Source organism: Cajanus cajan, chromosome 1, assembly GCF_000230855.2.
Source record: "Cajanus cajan strain Asha chromosome 1, NIPB_CcT2T_4, whole genome shotgun sequence".
NCBI lineage: Eukaryota > Viridiplantae > Streptophyta > Magnoliopsida > Fabales > Fabaceae > Cajanus > Cajanus cajan.
Genome location: NC_138517.1, coordinates 74,787,879 through 74,800,451, shown reverse-complemented (window position 1 = coordinate 74,800,451; position 12,573 = coordinate 74,787,879). Strand labels below are relative to the sequence as shown.

The 12,573-nt window shown below is 32.0% G+C and overlaps 1 protein-coding gene across 2 annotated transcripts; it reads right to left on the bottom strand.

Moving 5' to 3' along the window:
* Positions 1-7,625: 7,625 nt before the first annotated feature.
* On the bottom strand, positions 7,626-12,020 carry LOC145949320 (allantoate deiminase 2). Of its 2 annotated transcripts, none has more exons than XM_083062598.1 (12): positions 11,776-12,020; positions 10,774-10,865; positions 10,388-10,491; positions 10,232-10,316; positions 10,028-10,144; positions 9,648-9,757; positions 9,463-9,568; positions 9,275-9,361; positions 8,504-8,746; positions 8,264-8,389; positions 8,013-8,174; positions 7,626-7,927 (listed from the first exon to the last, which is right to left on the bottom strand). In XM_083062598.1, exons 1-12 carry the CDS (start codon positions 11,840-11,842, stop codon positions 7,808-7,810), a joined length of 1,419 nt encoding a protein of 472 aa, XP_082918724.1. In that variant the 5' UTR covers positions 11,843-12,020; the 3' UTR covers positions 7,626-7,807. The 2 variants fall into 2 exon arrangements, with proteins under 2 accessions (XP_082918724.1, XP_082918726.1); XM_083062600.1 differs by having other exon boundaries at positions 10,774-10,818; positions 11,776-12,015.
* Positions 12,021-12,573: the final 553 nt, after the last annotated feature.

Here is a 12,573-nt window from a genome sequence, read left to right as displayed (position 1 = left end):
ATATAATAATGAATTTATAATTAAATGGTAAAGTATTTATTTTTATCCATATTAAATAAGTGTATCTTAAGGGAAATTTGTAAAATATTTGTAAAAGAATTATAATTTTTTTACAAAACAACTTGAAAATTTAATGTAGAAAAAACCATTTTGGATTTCTTTTCATGGTATTTTATCTCCTACCTATTTCGTTTCTACTCCTCGCAGTAGCTACAATTGGCGTGAGTGGCCCTCTTTTTAATCAGGTGTGAAAAATGGTTTTCAAAAACAGTTTTATTTTGATAACAAGTTTTAAAAATTAGCTTACAAAGATATAAAAAAGAGCGTAAACGTAAATAGCAGAAGGAAGAAGGATGAAAATGCAAAAATTGCAAAGGTGACGGTACGAGAAAATAAAACCGTGGTCGCGTTGTCCTGCGTGCGGTATACCGTTTGCTAAGAGCCAAAACCAAAACCATGGCCTCCACTCAACAACCCTCTCTCATGCACCCACACGTGTTCTCCATCACGTGGGACCCTCTGCTTGGACATTGCCAAATCACCTTTTCATTTAATCATTTCTCTTAACCGTGCGTTTGCATCCGCGTTTTAACGTGGTTTTTCACATTCAACCTGAAACAATGAATAGCTGTTTCTACGTAACGTGGAGAGAGACGAAAGAATTGCGTTTCAAAATGAAAAGCAAACACTCACTAAATCTATGCCATTTTCATCATTCACTTGTTTTAGAGCATTTGTAATGAGAATTATTTATAAGCAACTTCCAGTACTACATTACTATCAAATTAGTTCTGACTTATTTTATAAATTATTTAAATTTTAATAGAGTTACTTGTAGAGATGCTGGCTAACCAAATTGCTTCTCTTTCAATTCAATGACTTAATTAGAGGGGAGATGAATTTCTTTTCCTTAAATTAAAGGTTATATTAAGAAGTAAATGCATCCAAAAATTGCTTAAGGAATTAATGGCTCCACCATTGTCCATTGGCTTGTATGTTTCCGAACAACTACCCTTCCCTTGGGTGGTACCTAAAATAGAAGCCTCGAGCTGAGCAGGACGAACAAACCCTCTAGCCAAAAAACCTTCGCCATTATCGACGCCGCTGAAATCTCACTATCATCCTCCTAGAGTCGAATGCACACCCACTGCCTGTTAAAAAGGGGCAGAACATGGGGAAGAAGGTGTGTGAAGTGAAAAATATTTGGAAAAAAAAACAGAATACTATATGACTCTTTTAATTGATGTGACAATATTTTATTAGAAGAACAAGGAGTGGGACAAGATTTGCGAGACAAATTATTTCATTCTACTAGGGATTAAGGATGGTAAAACAAGTCTTAATCTGTGGGTTGACTCATTAACCCACTAAGCCTGCCAACTCGCTTAACACACACTACATAAACCTCTACCTTGGTTAGCTAAATAGTGGATCGAGCAAGTTGACATGTTGGCTTGCCTATATTTTTTTATTTTTAACTTTAAGTTTAAATTATTTGATTTATTTTATTATATGTAATTTAAATTTTTGGTGTAACAAATATGTTAGAAGAATTATTATTATTATAATTACACATCTATTTTATTATGTAGCAAATTTGAAATTTGTTATATTGCAAATCAAACAAAATCAATTATAATTTAATATTTTATTTTATTATTTACAGACATTAATTCATGTGAATCATTTAGATATTAAGAAAGAAATATGTTGGATTATGTACCCAAAATAATATGCATTTTTTCCTTCTTTTTTTTTTTGGCAATCTGGCCCACCAACCTACCTTAGGCGGGACAAGCCACGACGTATAGCCTGTTTTCACTTAGTGGGCCAGCCTGACCCTGACCCATTTTTTAGGGGCTAATGAAAGGCAAGCTTAAACAGTTTATGTTGACCCGTTCTGTCATCCTTACCAAGAATTATGATTCTAACATATGAAAAATTTGCAATATACCAAATGCCTCCAATTAAAAGTTATTGTTTATATGAACATCTTTATTCAAATGTTACTTTTAAAATATATTAATGTAAGTTATTAGTATTTTAAGATTGTAACATTATAAGTTGTGATATTGTTATATTACTCCTAATTATTTTATAATTGTTAAGTGAGTTGTTAATCAATTTGAGAGGTTCGGGAGTGTGAAGATCCCTTAGGAGTTTCAGTGGTGTTTAGAAGGAGTTCCTTAAGTAGAAATCTAGTTTGACCCCAAAGGAAAAAATATATAAGGTTTATGTTTGAACAAAGCCTCATAAACTTATTTCCTTCAAAAGTCTAGAGAGAGAATTCTAGAAAGAAGATTTTTGGTCCATGAATTCTTTTTCTCCCAATCTTCTTCTCTTCTTCTTCCAATCTTTTTATAAGTTGTGTTGTTTGTGATTCAGGTAGTGAAAAGTTAGAATCAGGCCGTTGATTCCATTGTAGAGCGTTGATCTTCCTTTTTATTCTACCTCAGACCCGAGAAACCTGAGGTAAGAGAAGTTAGAAAATTTTATGTGTAATGTACAAATTGAAGGTTGGAAAACCATGTTAGAGTTGTGTGCAGTGTGGAATCACATTATGTGTGGTTGTGTTGATGAATTCGAAGAGGAAAACAAGTTCAAATGGGGTTTTTGGATTGTTTATCATAATCATTGATTCTTTGCTAAATATTGGTTACATGTTGAAATTGAGTGCATTGTTGAGTTAATTGTGATATATATGTTTGAGGTTTTGTTTTGTATGTGTTTCTATATATATAAGGGGGTTTAATTATACCGATGTAACTTTTACTAAGTACTACATCGCTCAATAACTTTATATTAAATGTGAATTTTGTAAATCCAACCGTTAAATTGAAAGTTCATATCACTTTATATGTGTATATCAAATTTTGTTAAAATTGAACAACAACTGAAAGGTAATCAAAGTGTTCATATTTTAGTGTATTTTGAAATGAATATATTACATCAATTTTGTTTTATAAAAATAAAGTATCAAATCATCTTGGATTAATATAAAATTTTGTATATATAATTTAAGAGATATGAACTTTCAATCTAACGGTTGGATTTACAAAATTCACATTTAATGTAAAGTTATTGAGCGGTGTAATACTTAGTAAAAGTCATATTTAATATATATGTGTGTGTGTGTGTGTGTGTGTGTGTGTGCGCGTGTGTGCGTGCGTGTGTGTGTGCGTGTGTGTGTGCGTGTGTGTGTGTGTGTGTGTGGGTGTGTCGTTATAATTACACCGGTGTAAATTTTACTAAGTATTATACCGCTCAATAACTTTATATTAAATATTAATTTTGTAAATCCAACCGTTAAATTGAAATTTTTTTACTCTTAAATCATATATAGAAAATGTTATATTAATCGAAGATGATTTCTTATAAAACAAAATTAAATCTGTCGAAAAATTTATATTTTCGATGAAAAATTGTTTTGTAGGAAAAGCTATATTATTGATGGAATATTTTCGACAAATTTATATTTGTCGAAAAAGTAAGAACTGGTTTTAAATTTGATATGAAAATATTATGATATAATTAGATAAGATTTTAAGTTAGTATTTTATTAATGGTTGATAATTAGAAAATAAAAGAAGGATAAATACATTTTTTAAATTTTATATGTTTGATTTAAGATAACTTACAAAATAACTCTTGGTAAAGTTATTCTACTCAATAACTCATGGTGTGTGGTGAATTTCATTGATCCAATTAATTGTTAAATTAAAAGTTATTAAATTTTACTAATAATTAATATAAAAAAATTAATTAGCTTTGGAATAAATTATTTGTTAATTAGCAATATAATTGAAACATTAATTATTTTAAATTATTTAACTAAAATCTTATTGACAATTTACTATATGATCTTAATATTTTTGTATAACTAATATCTGGTTTTAAATTTTATATGAGAATATTATGAATAATTAGATAAGATTTTAAGTTAGTATTTTATTAATGGTTGATAATTAAAAAATAAAACAAGCATAAATACATTTTTTGAATTTTATAAGTTTGATTTAAGGTAAATAAATATATTAAATTAATTAATAATTTATTTAAAATGTTAAAATTTAATTTATAACTATGTAATAAATAAATATTTATAATTTTATAAATTATATTATCATTATAAATTATAAAATTAAATAATTTAAATTATAATTTTAAATAGAAATAAGTAGATGTTAATTATAAAAGTAAGTACATATAAATAAAGAATAATTAAATATATTATGATTATTATTATTATTATTATTCATAATATAAAATTATTATATATTATTATTATAGTACAAGTATGAGATTGTATATTTGAGGATGACTTAAATGAATTAATTTGTACAAGTTATACTGACAACATACATATACATTTCGGTAGCTTACTCATCAGAACTTCACAATTAAGTGTGCTTGACCTGGAGTAGTATATGGATGGGTGACCTTCTGGGAAGTTTCCTAGAAATTGCGCAAGTAAGTATAAAACACGCTAAAAAGTGAAATATCGTGAAATAGAATCCTTGAGAGGCCAAATATGAGGTTGTTACATTAATAAATTTATTAAAATTAAAAAAAAATTATAATTTTCGACGGATTAAATTATTTCCGACGGATTTTTTTTTCCAATGCCACTTTTTTCGACAGATTTAAATCCGTCGGAAATCCGTCGAAAAAAAATTCGTCGAAAATTTACCCTTTTCCGTCGAAAATTAACATTTTTCTTGTAGTGAAATTTGAGGGACTAAAAATATATTTAAGCCTAAAAATTAATATTTGGTCGAGCTAAGTAAGTGTGGACCCTAAGGTGGTGGAACAACATTTTCACTAAGAGTTTGGTTTGATTCCCACTTTATATTTCTTTTTATTTTTAATAATATTTCTCTTGATGTGTTGTATATGGTTGATGTGGGATAGAGATGTCAAAATGAGCTAAATTTGATGAATCAACCTAACTCATCATAGGTTTGAGTCGGATTGGGTTAGAAAAAAAAATTATAACAATTTAGCTAAATTTCAACCCATCTCACTTAACCCGTGAATTAAATGGGTTCGAGCCTAAGTGCGTCAAGTTGGTCTAACTCGTGAATTAAATGGGTTCGAGCCTAAGTGCGTCAAGTTGGTCTATTTAATCCATTATTAAAATAATATATATCTGTGTGTGCGCGCGTGCGTGCGTGCGTGCGTGCGTGCGTGCGGGTATGTGTGTGTGTGTGTGTCTATGTCTGTGTGTTTGTGTGTCTGTGTCTGTGTGTGTGTGTCTGTGTGTCTGTGTGTCTGTGTCTGTGTGTGTGTCTGTGTGTCTGTGTGTCTGTGTGTGTCTGTGTGTCTGTGTGTGTGTCTGTGTCTGTGTGTCTGTGTGTCTGTGTCTGTCTGTGTGTCTGTGTGTCTGTGTGTCTGTGTCTGTGTGTCTGTGTCTGTGTGTGTGTCTGTGTGTCTGTGTGTCTGTCTGTGTCTGTGTGTGTCTGTGTGTCTGTGTCTGTGTGTGTGTCTGTGTGTCTGTGTGTGTGAGTGTGTTTTATGTAATTTTTATTTGAAATTTTGATTGATATTTTTTTATGTATTTGCATTTGAATCAATGATAGACTTGATTTCTATATATAAAAATGTATAACTATTTATTTTATTTATTAAAAATAGAAACGCGTAATTAATTTTTTAATTTTTTAATTTTAAAAAAATTTGGTGAGTCAACCCACCTAATACATCAATCCGTGGTGGGTCGAATTGGATTATAATTTTTCTGATTTAATAGGAAGTGAGCCAGATTGGATTGACTCGTTTAAAGTATCAACCTGTGGTGTGGTGAGCCAACATGTATGAATCAGGTTAGCTCACTTTGACACCTCTAATATGAGGTGAGGTGCTAATCTAGTTAAGATCCCTCCTTACATAGTGATGTTATAGCACATCTACTTTTTTTTTTTAAATAATAATTATTTTATTACCTTTAACATGTTTATTGTCATTAGTGTTATAAATTTGGACAAAACTTAATCGTAATATTACATGTACTATTGATCTTCAATCAGAATTAAAATTTTATCTTAGTAATACACATAAATATTTAATGATTTTTTTTATCATACATGTTGCTAAAATAAAATTCTGATCTTGATTAAATAACATCATCGAAAACACATAATATTGCATGCTAGCTAGTTTTATCTTATAAGAGTTTCTTAAACCTTTGTCAACAGATTGAATGTTTGTGCACTATATAATAGTGGAAGAGTGAACCTTAGAAGGTTGTATACTACGCCTCTACTTTCCTGTACTTTTCTTCAGTTGTGTTATATATATATATATATATATATATATATATATATATATATATATATATATATATATATATATATATATATATATATATATTATTTGTGAGATTGTAATGTATTTTATCCTCAAGTGCATAGTTTCAAGTTAGTTGTTGTGTAAACCTTGAAAACCAGATATTGAATTGTACTAATGTCTAAAATTTGCTTTCAAAGTGGTGGCAGTGTTGCTACACGTTATTCTTTTTCATTATTATTTTTTCTTCCTAACAATGGAGTCATTGAAGACTTGGAGTGTAAATAGGATTGTTATTAATACTGATAATATATATAATTAATATTTTCATATTAATTATTTTGAAATTTGATAAAGTTAATAACAGTATTGACAAGACCAAAGTACAATGCTTCCCGTTAATCCTTTGACCATATCTTCTTTAATCCAACTCTCAGATCATAACAGTACCATATTAAACATAACTGTAACTGTGTCATGTTCCTAAACAACACGAGGGAATATCCAAAGTTTATACGAATTACTTTTAGGTTTTGGCAATTGCAAATCCGAATATGATTACATTCATGTTCCTTTCTTTATGTTGACAGTTACATTTGAAACTTTGACCGCTAATGTCCACTCATACTTCTTTCTTTATTCATGTAAAAATAATATATGTTTACTCAAACTTTATAATCCGCTAAAAATCGTCAAAGAATTTAATTATTATTCTATCTTTATTATCTTCATCTAAACTTTTCATCAATATATATATATATATAATCCCACTTTTCCAAACCTGTTTCAAACATAGGATCAATTAATATCAATGTGGGAATAACGTCATCTTCTAATTTTTATTTTTTTTTTATCAAGATTAAGCACCATGCATTGCAGCCGCAACTCTACGTCCCAACAGTCTTAAAATACGCAAACTGTTTCTGTAAGCAAGGAATCAAATACATGTTTGTCCATTCTTGTCTCTTTCTAATTAAAGACCCACTCACTAAAATGAATCGACAACATTATCATTCAAAAGAGAATCTTTTTTAATTACAAAGATAGCAAAATATTATTGCAAAAAATTTTAATCCGTAAAGCAGCAAGTATTGGGTTTTTTTTTTTTTTTCTTATTCTAATATTGAGAGCTAAGCATTTGTGGAAATAAATAATATAGGGTGACATGTACCGATATTTTACATTGTTATTCAATAACAAACTATCATGTATGATAAGTTTGTTGAATTTTATCATAGCATGGATGATATCCTAGAATGAGTTTTACACGTACAATATATACCTATTAAACTGAAAAATAAAATAAGTCATAAGGTTTAATCTGACAATGGCAAAGAACATGCACAACAACTTTGGGCCGTTTCCTGATATCAGGATAACTAAAACCAAAAATTCAATTACACAACTATAAGAAGACACAAGCAACTAAAGAAAGAGTTAACTCATGAATTAACTCAATAAATTAACCTATAATTACAGGCTATAACATCTATTTATTACTTTACACAGTTATCACCTCTTCTCATAGGTTTTCCAGAAATGATAAGGTTGCTAAACCAGCTGTCCAAACATCATTATCTAGCACATGTTCTTGTGGAGAGTGACTTATGCCACCACGACAACGCACAAACAGCATTCCAACCTGTCCAAAATTCTCATTCATTGTCAGATTCTGAAGGGTAAATCACATATCAAAACCTGCATAAAGAAAACCAAAGATGTCTAACCTTTGTTAAGTGAGATATTGCCATTGCATCATGCCCTGCTCCACTCATTAATGTTGGCACATCATCCTGAATGTCACCCTCTATCTTCTTTAGTGCAGAATAAGCTGCAGATTTGAGTTGTGAACTCAACTCAGAATCACACATCACAGCACCTGCATCATGCTGATATGAACACAAGTACACCGCAAAGTCATTCACTGTAAGCAAAACTCAGAAAACAACTGAGGAAACCAAAACAAGAGCAACCATACCTTGTGTTCAATAATGCAGGAAACTGAACGCTTGTCACATATTTGATAGATTTGATTGGATAAATCATAGATAACAGCTTCGCGTCCGAGGTCATCAATTGCTCGTATATCAACCGTATACGTAACCTACAACAAGTCAAGATATTGTCATCACGGGAATCAACTACCAAAACTTAGAAATGATGAAGCATGCCCACTTTGACATCTCCAGGGTCAGCGTTTTAGAAATTCATGGCTTGCCTGGCCTGGAATGACATTACTGGCACTTGGCCATGTAGATATCTCTCCAACAGTACACACAAGTGAGCTTGACAGTGATTTCACTGTTGAATCCGTGCAATGACCATCATAAGAGAGGTATTCCTCAGGATGTTTACAGAGCTTTTCCAAGACTACAATTTGTTCCGCAGCAGCAGTCATAGGATCCTGGCGCATGGACATTGGGACAGTTCCAGCATGACCTTGTGACCCTCTAACTGTAACCTGCATGGTTGTGTTTGTTTATGAATTATAAACCAACATATACACAGGCAAGCACATATATATACGAACAAATACAAGTAAACTGACCAAGATGAGTGTGTAGATAGATCTATGTTTAAAAATGTCTTTTACAAACATTGATGTTGAAAAATTTAGTTAAATACACCAACTCACAAAAGGTAGTTTGATGATAGATTTGACTCATCTGAAATGAGTAAAGATAAAACAGGTAATGTTAGTCCTTGATGAGAAAATCAAGGGTTGATATTCCAACACATTCATGATTTGTTATGCATGTGCATATCATATCGACTATTGATTTTCTTATCAATGACTAAGATTACTTACTTTATCCTCTGAAAGTTGCCGTATCCTTTTGGCGACCAGTGGACATTTCCTTATTTGTTTGCAAGACAGTTTGGATAATCAATTATATCTTGTTGAATTCACATAAAAGGAACAACCACAACTGATCCAAGCAACCATGAGAAGTAGAACACACCACAGCAAATCTTATTTGTAGTATACCTTCAATCGTGTCTGCCCAGCTATGCCTTTAACCACACCAAGTGGGAAACCAACTTGTTCTAGCACTGGACCCTGCTCAATGTGAACCTGCAGCATACAATAAACATACATGCAAATTTTCATGAGCTTATAGACGAAATTATCGAGCAAACAGCGCTATAGATGAAGAATCCAAATGTTTATTATACCTCAACATAACCCCAAACAGACTTTGGGTCATACTTGAGCTGTAAAAGTCTTTCCTCTGTAATGTCTATTGAGTTTTCCATAAGAAAATCTTTTATTGTTACATCCCTGAAAGAGCTATATGGATAAATATATTGATCATACACAAATTTACCAAAAATATAACCAGAAAGTTCCTAGGTGAAACCTCTTATCAGATATCTCCAATGTTGTAGCAGGTAAAATACCAGCTACAGCACCACTGCCCAAGAAAGTAGTTTGAAATCTTACACCCTCTTCATCACTAAATGCAATCACCTGCATCATTAGAAAGATAAGATGACATCAATAAAACAGACGCATAGTTCCATCATTTCCTTGTACACTTCATTTGACAATCTTTTTCTCAGTGCACAAAACTATTATAAATCAGTGTAGAAAGTTTCATTAAAAACTACAATAAAGTTACGGGGAAGAATGTACAGATACACTATTCAATAAAAACTTCCTGCTTTTGATTCCTTGCCATAAGGCACTGGTTAGCATTTTCCTCCTTTTATTGCAAACATTATCAGTTACTTGACTAACCTCAACAGGGCGCTTTAGCGTTTGCAGCTTTCCATTGACATGCAAAGCCTTCAAGGCGGATATTGCAGAGACAATTCCTAGTGATCCATCAAACATCCCAGCATCAACAACAGTGTCCTAGTATCCATCATTAAAATGGATCATCACTATTGTCAAGGAAAGATTCAATTTTGTTGAAACAAATTGCAGGAATAAATGCCTCACCATGTGAGATCCAATCAATAAGGCTTCAGCATTTGCATTAGCACCATCAACTCGACCATGCACATTTCCCATTTGGTCCACCCACCTGGAAAGAACAAAAGCATCAGTCAAGTCCTCAGAAAAACTATTCAGAGTTGAACAAGTTAGATGGCTAACGTTCTCAAACCAGCATCCTCCATCCATTTACGAATAAGATTAATTGCCCTCATGGATGCAGGACTCAAGAATGTCCTCTCCAAATAACCACTAGCATCACTCACCTGTATATCCAACAGCAACATTAACTTCCAAGAATAACAAACAATTATAGTCCACCAGCCACAGGATGAGTCATAAAAATAATATAATCAGTAAGTGTAGGTGATGAAATAAAACAATTTAGATTACATAATGTTGCATATTTCTTTCAATGTTATTCTTTTAAACTGGCAGAAATTGAAGTAATCTTCATTTTCCTGTAAGGATCTGGATCATTGAGGTCAAGAACAGAAATCCAAATGAAAAATGATCAAACAAAGCAAAGCTGAGTTTAGATTAGGTACCTTTCCAAGCTCATAAAGCCTTGCCACTGCCTCATCTCGCAGAATCTGTGGAAACAAATCATCTCTTTTTTCTAAATCTCCTGTCTCAATACCTAATCATTTCAAATACGTACTTAATCACTTCCATCAACAAGAACAAACAAAGCGAACTTGGGATTTCTTTTCTTTTCCCCTCTTTCCACATTAAATTAAGCCAGCACACACAACTTCTCATCACAAATTAAGAAGAAGAAAAAAAAAACCATTTGTCACCATCAAAAGCAAGATTCTTACATCATCACTGTCTTTCTCTATAACTAACTAATTTAATTTCAAATCTGGCCCATAAAGCAGTAGCATATCCCCTCCTACGAACACCCTACCCATTCCAAACACAAATTTAACTAGATGTCCCGGTCAGAGCATTAAATTATTATTAATCACGTTGTCAAAACAAGCATCTCTAGTGAACTAACAAGCGTCATCATGAATTGACCCATTCAACACTCTCTGAGCAGTACTAAATACACAACCACCACACAAAACACAAGTTTTCTGATCTCTCTCTCTACCCACACACAACACAAACACTATCTTCATTTGAATCAGATGTCAACTCATCCACAGGCCCAACACAAGCCCAGAAGGCACACCCAGAGAGAGGGTCAAAGGGAGAATCTCGATACCAGGACCCACATGAATATTTTATCAAAAAAAAGGGCCTTTCTTTGTGTTTGATACTAAAGGTGACGCCAGAAACGTGAGAATCTCCTCGTTCGGGTAATAAGTGTGCCTTTTTCTGGGCTCTGTGGAGGGGCTGTTGCATCGAAATCTGAGAGAGAAGAGAGAGAAAAAAGAGAGATCTTGTGCTAACATCATGAAAACGGAATCTGAAAACTTAAAAGGGTGTTTCATGTCTTTGCACTCCACCCAAAAACTCAACAAACAGCTCATTTTCTGGGAAAACAATGAAAGAAAAAGCAAAAAGAAAAAGAAAAAAAAAAAAAGGGAAAAGGAAGTTACCAGATGAAACGGAAAGTGAAGAGAGGAGAGAGAAGAGGAGGAAGAAGCAAGAAGCGGTGGAAGACATGGTAGAGATTGCAAAAGCAGAAGAAGCTAAGCTAAAAGTGAAGAGTTATGAGTTGAGTTTAGTTTAGCTTAGCTTAGCTTTGCTTTGCTTTGCTAGCTACCAATGCTTCCCAATCTCAAGGGACCGAATGAAGCACAGCGAATAATATGAATTTGTGGTGGAAGTGTGTGTGTGTGGTGGCGGCTGAAGCTGAAGCAGCCCGTGACATGCACGAGCGTTCCTCTAGTGGGACCCCTCTCACTAGGTGTTTCTGTTGTCTTTCTATTGCTTTTGCATTCCCATGCTTTGAAACCTGCCATTCTCAATTTCTCATTACGTAACTGCTTTTTCCATCTCCATTCACTCTCTACTCTCTAAACCTAATTACCGCGTTACTACTTACTACTGTCAATTCTCATTTCACTTTCTCACAAACTCCTACTAATCATAATATATTATTTTCTCATTATAAAGTTTAAATATCTTCAATTTATCAACATATCTTTTGTTATTTATAAAAGTTTTATATATTTTCTTTAAATTATATTTATGATATACAATTCATTGTCAGCTTTATTTTTTATTATCAAATATATTTTCTGGTAGTTACTTAGATATAAATTTTGAGAATTTAATTAATTTATTAAATTTTATGAATAGATTTTTATAATTATATTATTTTTAATTCATAAAAATATATAATTATAGTAACTAAGATGATTACAATAATTATATATATTCTCGAACCAATG